Raw genomic sequence first — 8,118 nt, 5'->3', positions numbered from 1 at the left:
GTAAATATGCCCAGTGTGGGGAGGGCTTTGCCTATGATGGACTGGACTGTGTCCACCTCTTCCATACCAGGCCACGGTGAAACCAGTCAGGACACTCTCTGCTGTGCATCTAGTGAAGTTTGTCAAAGTTTTTGGAAACATCTCCAATCTATACAAACTTCTGAGAAAGTAAATGTGTTGTCACGCCCTCTATCTCATGGCCGTTACTTCCCAGGACAGATTCTTTGAAATGATAACGCAATGGAATTTAAAGCTACTGACCCGCTCTGCCTACATCTCCCCCCAATCCCTTAATGAGGACTCCAGCTTCTTCCTCCTGTAGTCTGCCTAACTACCCTTTAAAGAAAGTAATGCATCCAATTCCACCACCTACTCTGGCAGTTGTTCAGCCACTCTTGACCACCCTCTGCATCCTGAGAGTCCCAGGATTCCTTCCTTGCCAGGAGAGAGCACAAAACGGACTCACAGGGAAGATACTTGATCTCAATTGATTAAGATTTATGGACTGGCCTGTATTTTTCCCTCTTGAGAAAAAAGAGAGGCTTAGGAGTGACCTGGTAGTTTTATAAAATTATAAGGAGTGTAGACAAGGTGTGTGGCCACTGTTTTTTCCCTAGGGTTAGAGAATCTAAAACCAGAGGGTACACACTCAGTAACCAATTCATGAGGTACACCAGTACACCTACTCATCATTGCAAAAAGCTAATAGGCCAGTCGTGTGGCTGGAATTCAATGCATAAAAGCATGAAGACATGGTCAAGAGATTCAGTTGTTGCTCAGACCAGACATCAAGAAATGTGATCTAAGTGACTTTTACAGTGGAAATGATTGTTGGTGCCAGGCGGGGTGGTTTGAGTATCTCAGAAACTGCTGATTTTCATGCACAACAGTCTAGAGTTCACAGAGAATGGTGCGAAAAACAAAAAAAAAAATCAATTGATCACTGTTGTAACCATACATTACAACAGTGATGTACAGAAGAGCATCTCATTGAATGTGTAACTCATTGAATCATGAAGTGGATGGGCTACAGCAGCCAATGACCACAAACATGCAGTCAGTGGCCACTTATTAAGATACTGGGTACCTAATAAAGTGGCCACTGCATGTGGATTGAAGATGAGAGAGGAAAGATTTAATGAGGATCTCAGGAGAAACTTCTTTTCCACACAGAGGGTACTGGGTAAATAGGACGAGTGGTGAGGAAAGGTATAAATAAACTGTTTAAATGAAATTAGGACCAAAACGTGGATAGGAAAGGTTTCGAGCAGAGGTTTCCAACCTTTATTATACTCTGGACCATTACTAGTAAGCAGGATTCTGTGGATCCCAGGGTAGGAACTCCTAGTTTAGAGGGATACAGGCCAAACGCAGGTAAATGGGACTAGCATGGATTAATTGGGCCTCAAAGCAGGCCCTTCGGCCCAATTCATCCATGCTAGTTTTTGATGCTCACATGTTAAGATGGTAGTCGTAGAATGAGTCGGGTACCTGACAAAGGACCCAAGGAGAAAATGAAAGGAAATATTGTACAAGGAAAGCAATCGGGTGTTAGCGGGAAATTCAGGGGGATGCGAGCAAAGAATTTCGCCCGGGGATAGAAAAGTATCCAATGGGAGTGCGGCAAAAGGGCCAATCAGATGTGAATTAATCGGAGGCGGCGCATGGCAACGAAAGCAATTTATCCGCGGCGGCGTGAGGTCTGACCGGCCGTGCAGCCAATAGCGTGTGGACCTCGCGCGGACCAATGGGTGGGGGCCCCGTGGGGTATAAAAGGCGCGGCTGCAGTAATTTGCTCATGTTGTTCAGTGAAAGTAGTGAGAAAAATGGCGAGGACTAAGCAGACAGCACGGAAATCAACGGGAGGCAAAGCTCCCCGCAAGCAGCTAGCGACCAAGGCAGCCCGCAAGAGCGCTCCGGCTACGGGCGGCGTGAAGAAGCCGCACCGGTACCGGCCGGGTACAGTGGCCCTGCGGGAGATCCGGCGCTACCAGAAGTCGACTGAGCTCCTGATCCGCAAGTTGCCTTTCCAGCGCCTAGTCCGCGAGATCGCTCAAGATTTCAAAACCGATCTGCGCTTCCAAAGTTTAGCCGTGATGGCACTGCAGGAGGCAAGCGAGGCCTACTTGGTGGGGCTGTTCGAAGATACCAACTTGTGCGCTATCCACGCTAAGCGAGTCACCATTATGCCTAAAGACATCTATCTGGCGCGACGCATCCGTGGCGAGCGCGCCTGAGTCTGGAGGCAGGCGTAAGCTTTCCCGCAACGGCTCTTTTTAGAGCCACCAACCTGTGCAAAGGGGCTGCAGCCTTGCTTAACCCTCGTGTATCCACCTTGAAGTTAACCCGCCTTGATATCAAAGATAACCGGGGAGTGGCGAAATGATCCGTGGGACTAAAATCTTAACCTTTAGGGCGTTCTGCACAAGGACTCCCGAGGCCCTTGTATCTTTCCCCTCACTTAGAAAATAGTCTGCACGTTTGTTTCTATTACCGAAATGCATAACGACGCATTTACCACACTTTAATTTGCCTCGTGTGGCACTTTTTCGAAGGCCTGGAAGTTGAAATGTGCAGCATCCATTTGTAATCTGTTAATTCTAAAGATTTTTCCTTAAAGAAACCATGCTCTCCATAAGGTTACTCTATAACCTTGTATTGATTACATCTTCCCAACCACTGAGGTCAGGCTAACTGGTCTATAACTTCCTTCCTGCTGCCTTCCTCCTTTCTTAGAGTGGACTGACATTTGCAATTTTCCAGTAGTGGGGAGTCTAGGGCCCCCCTTTAGAACAGAGATGAGGAGCAATATCTTTAGGCCTATGTTGGTGAATCTGAGGAATTAATTGTCACAGATAGCTGAGGCAGACAAGCCATTGGGTGATTAGAGGCAGAGTGATGGGTTGTTGATTGGTAAGGGTTAGCTGGAGAATGGAGGGGAAATCAGTCTGATTTAATGGTAGAGCAATCTTGGTGGCTCAATTGTATCTCATAGAAAGACAGCTGGGTATTAGCCATCAAACCCCATTTTCACGTCAATTCATCCACACGGTGTGCAACTCCAGGACTCTGAAATTGGTTTAAAGTTTGGAGGATGATGCTTTGTTTAGGGCTTGGTACTGAACCTGCTGCATTTTAGATCTTAGGAGCAGACCATTTGGTCTGCCATTCCATCATGGCTAATATATTATCCCCCTTAACAGTTTTCTTCTTCCTTCTTCCTGTAACTATCTAACTTATCAAGGAATTATCAACATCAGCTTTAAATATACCAAATGACTTGGCCGTTACAGTTGCCCATGGCAATTAATTCCACAGATTCACCACCCTCTGGGAAAAGAAAATCCACCTTCATCTCCGTTATAAAGGGATGTCCCTCTATTTTGAGGCGGTCCCCTCTGGTCCTGGACTCTAGGAAATAACCTCTCCAGATCCACTCTACCTAGGCCTTTTAATAATTGATAGGTTTCAGTGAAACTCCATGATTCTAAACTCCAGTGAATACAGGCCCAGAGCCATCAAATGCTCTTCTCATGTTAATCCTCTCATTCTCGGGATGGTCTCATAAACCTTGCCTGGACCATCTTCAATTTCAGCACATCTTTTGAAAATTAGGGCTGACAATACAGAAGTCAAGTCACTTTTTGTCATTTTGACCATAACTGCTGGTACAGTGCATAGTAAAAATGAGACAACGTTTTTCAGGATCATGGTGTTACAACTAGACTGAACTACGTAAAAAAAAACAACACAGAAAGCTACACTAGACTACAGACCTACCCAGCACTGCATAAAGTGCACAAAAACAGTGCAGGCATTACAATAAATGATAAACAAGACAATAGGGCAAGGTGTCAGTCCAGATTCGGGTATTGAGGGGTCTGATAGCTTGGGGGAAGAAACTGTTACATAGTCTGGTCGTGAGAGCCCGAATGCTTCGGAGCCTTTTCCCAGATGGCAGGAGGGAGAAGAGATTGTATGAGGGGTGCATGGGGTCCTCCATAATGCTGTTTCCTTTGTGGATGCAGCGTGTAGTCCGTGATGGCAGGAAGAGAGACCCTGATGATCTTCTCAGCTGACCTCACTATCCGCTGCAGGATCTTGCAATCTGAGATGGTGCAATTTCCGAACCAGGCAGTGATGCAGCTGCTCAGGATGCTCTCAATACAACCCCTGTAGAATGTGATGAGGATGGGGGGGTGGGTGATGGACTTTCCTCAGCCTTTGCAGAAAGTAGAGACACTGCTGGGCTTTCTTTACTATGGAGCTGGTGTTGAGGGACCAGGTGAGATTCTCCACCAGGTGAACACCAAGAAATTTGTTGCTCTTTACAAACTCTACCGAGGAGCTGTCGATGTTCAGCGGGGAGGGGTCACTCCGTGCCCTCCTGAAGTCAACAACCATCTCTTTTGTTTTGTTCACCTTCAGAGACAGATTGTTGGCTCTGCACCAGTCTGTTGGCCACTGCACCTCCTCTCTGTAAGCTGACTCGTTGTTCTTGCTGATGAGACCCACCATGGTCGTGTCATCGGCGAACTTGATGATGTGGTTCGAGCTGTGTGTTGCAGCACAGTCGTGCGTCAGCAGTGGACTGAGCACACAGCCCTGGGGGGCCCCCGTGCTCAGTGTGATGGTGTTGGAGATGCTGCTCCCGATCTGGACTGACTGAGGTCTCCCGGTCAGAAAGTCTAGTATCCAGTTGCAGAGGGAGGTGTTCAGGCCCAGCAGGCTCAGCTTTCCAATCAGTTTCTGAGGGATGATTGTGTTGAATGCTGAACTGAAGTCTATGAGCAGCACTCAAAAGTGCCTTATAAATCCTCATTATTACATCCTTGCTTTTATATTCTAGTCCTCTTGAACTTCTCACACTGCATTTTCCTTCCTTACTACCCACTCAACCTGCAAGTTTACCTTTGGGGTGTCTTGCATGAGGACTCCCAGGGCTCTTTGCACCTCTGATTCCTGACATGACAGCACAGTTCTTACACTCAGTGCCCCAACTGCTGAAGGTAAACACACCAAATGTCTTCTTCACCACCTTGTCTACCCGTGCTGCCACTTTCAGGGAATTACGTACTTGTTTAACTTGGTGTCTCTGTTCTGCGACTCTTTGCAAAACCTGTCATTGACTGTGCGTGCCCAGCCCTGGTTTTACTCTGCAAATTAAACATTACAAAGTTCACATTTTAACACCAGAAAGAACCAAAAAGATCTGAACCACTTCATGCTATCCCTCAGTAAGAGAGAGACACTGCTGACTCCAGATGCTGGAATCTGGAGCAAGAAGCAATCTGCTGGAGGAACTCAAAGGGTAAGGCAGCATCTGTGAGAGAAACAGGAATGGTCGATGTTTCAGGTCAAATCCCTGGATGAGGACAGGTTTCAATCAGAATTAGCTTCAGAACTTCTGTAGGTGTGTGGTGGTGATTTGTATTGACCGGCTGCACCATGGCCCATTATAGAAACATCAATGTCCTTGAACAGAAGATCCTACAAGAAGTAGTGGATATGGCCCAGTCCATCTCAGGTGTAGCGCTCCCCACCACTGAGCACATCTACACTTGCCCCATCACTAAACTGTTCCCACAGCCGATGGACTCTTGGTCTCAATATTTATTGCTTATTTATTTATTATTATTATTGCCTTTTTTCTTTTGTATTTGCACAGTTTGTTGTGTTTTTCACATTGGTTGTTTGTCCATCCTGCTGGGTGCATCTTTCATAGATTCTATTGTGTTTCTTGGATTTACTGAATCTCAGGGTTATATATGGTGATATATATGTACCTTGATAATAAACTTACTTTGAGCTTCAAATTTGATAATTCAGGAAATTTGTTGTTTTGTGGCAGCAAAGCAGAGCAGTACAAGCAAATAGCACAAGTTACAGCAAGGTATTTATATATATGAAATATGCAGTGCCAAAAGAGAGCAGAAATCTTGAAGTATTGTTTTGAGTGGTGACTGTACTAACACACATAAAATGCTGGAGGAACACAGCAGGCCAGGCCAGGCAGCACCTATCGAAAAGAGAACAGTCTATGTTTCCGGCTGAAACGCATGACTGGGCCTGCACTAGTTGGAGTTTAGAAGAATGGACCATTCTGAAATCTGGTGGCAGAGGGGAAGAAGCTGTTCCTAAAATGTTGAGTCTCCCTGATGGTAGTGATGAGAAGCATGTTCTGGGTGGTGAGGGTCCTTAATGATGGATGCTGCCTTCTTGAGGCATCACTTTCTGGAGATATCCCTGATTCTGGAGAGGATTGTGCCTGTGATGGAGATGGCTGAGCTTCCAGCCCTCTGCAGCTTTTTCTGATTCTGTGCATCGGCCTCTCCAACCCTGTGCATTGACAGTGCAGAATGATCTCCATGGTGCATCTATAGAAGTTTGCTAGGGTCTTTGGTGACAAAGCAAATCTCCTCAAACTCCCAATGAAATTCAGCCAATGAAATTCAGCCACTCGTGTGCTTCTTCAGCTCAATGTTCACAAATCCTTCCTCCCTTAAACAGTTCTTCAGGTGTGGAGTTAATAAAAGAAATACCACAGCTCTGTGCATTCCTCCAACGCCTCAAGTGACCTCGAGAAAATACGTCAAGCACCTAAGATCCAGGGCCAAGCTAGGGGAAAGTTCTCCTCCAAAAACACTCAAAAACTTATATAGATGTACCGTGGAGAGCTTTCTGTCAGGCCACATTACTGTCTGGTATGGGGGGGGGGGGGGGGGGTACTACTGCACAGGACCGAAAAAAGCTGCAGAGGGTCGTAAATTTAGTCGGTTCCATCTTGGGTACTAGCCTACAAAGTGCCCAGGACATCTTCAGGGAGCGGAGTCTCAGAAAGGCTGCATCCGATATTAAGGACATCCAGCACCCAGGGCATGCCCTTTTCTCACTGTTACCATCAGGTAGGAGATACAGAAACCCGAAGGCACACACTCAGCGATTCAGGAACAACTTCCTCCCCTCTGCCATCCGATTCCTTAAAGGACATTGAAACCTTGAACACCACCTCAGTTTTGAATATATATCATTTCTGTTTATTGCACGATTGTTAATTATTCACTATACGTATACGGTAATTGGTGTACTTATTTATTTGTATTACCGGTATTTTAATTTCTCGTCTATATTATGTACTGCATTGAAATGCTGCTGCTAAATTAACAAATTTCACGACACATGCCGGTGATTCTGATTGTTAGATTGCCGTTCACGAGGGTTGGCGCTCAAGAAAGATACAATCCGAAGCCGGCGTTAACCCTACCCGCTTCTCATAGGCTGATGCTGAGGGCTAGGAATCCGCGCAGATTATTCGCCACTAATAGGCTAAAAGTCACGTGGCCACGAGCGAATAGGGAAAGGGTCGAACCAGAGGGACGGAGCGCCGCTCGTCACGTGCACACGGCGCGAAGCGAGCCAATGGAAAGCGAGAACCAGAAGATCCTTCATTAGCATAAAGGGATCTATATAAGCCGCGGGCGCAGACTGGGGCTCGAAGCAGCCTTTGCGAAGATGCCGGAGATCGCAACTAAGGTGATCGCTAAGAAAGGCGTCAAGAAGGTACTGACTAAATCGCACCAAAAGGGCGAGAAGAAGCGGCGCCGAGTGCGCAAGGAGAGCTATGGTGTTTACGTATATAAAGTGTTAAAGCAGGTGCACCCAGACACGGGCATCTCCTCCAAGGCGATGAGCATCATGAACTCTTTCGTTAACGACGTCTTCGACCGGATAGCCTGCGAAGCGTCGCGCCTGGCGCACTACACCCGGCGCCACACCATGTCGTCGCGGGAGATCCAGACGGCCGTGCGGTTGCTGGTGCCCGGCGAGTTGGCCAAGCACGCCGTGTCCGAGGGTACCAAGGCGGTCACTAAGTATACCAGCTCGAAGTGAGATCCACTCCTCCCGGGGTTCCAACCAACAACGGCTCTTTTCAGGGCCAAGCCCACCTTCTCAGCTCGGAGCGCACCTACGGGGTGGGGCTCACAGTTTTGAATAAAATTTACTTTACATAGAAAACACTAATAGAGGTAGAGCAGGGATGTAGAGCGCTTTTGACATACTGACTTGCATAAATCGGTATTTAGTACAAAAAATGGGGTGTTGTGCTGAAGGTTGGTG

The 8,118-nt window shown here is 46.9% G+C and overlaps 2 protein-coding genes across 2 annotated transcripts; both read left to right on the top strand.

Annotated features, from left to right (window-relative positions):
* Positions 1-1,826: 1,826 nt before the first annotated feature.
* LOC132394819 (histone H3-like) lies at positions 1,827-2,237 on the top strand. The gene has a single exon (XM_059971225.1). It carries the CDS (start codon positions 1,827-1,829, stop codon positions 2,235-2,237), a length of 411 nt encoding a protein of 136 aa, XP_059827208.1.
* A 5,275-nt stretch (positions 2,238-7,512) lies between these two features.
* LOC132394818 (late histone H2B.L4-like) lies at positions 7,513-7,890 on the top strand. Its single transcript, XM_059971224.1, has one exon. It carries the CDS (start codon positions 7,513-7,515, stop codon positions 7,888-7,890), a length of 378 nt encoding a protein of 125 aa, XP_059827207.1.
* Positions 7,891-8,118: the final 228 nt, after the last annotated feature.

Source organism: Hypanus sabinus, chromosome 5, assembly GCF_030144855.1.
Source record: "Hypanus sabinus isolate sHypSab1 chromosome 5, sHypSab1.hap1, whole genome shotgun sequence".
In the NCBI taxonomy this organism is placed as follows: domain Eukaryota; kingdom Metazoa; phylum Chordata; class Chondrichthyes; order Myliobatiformes; family Dasyatidae; genus Hypanus; species Hypanus sabinus.
This window is presented reverse-complemented; position numbering and strand designations above follow the sequence as displayed.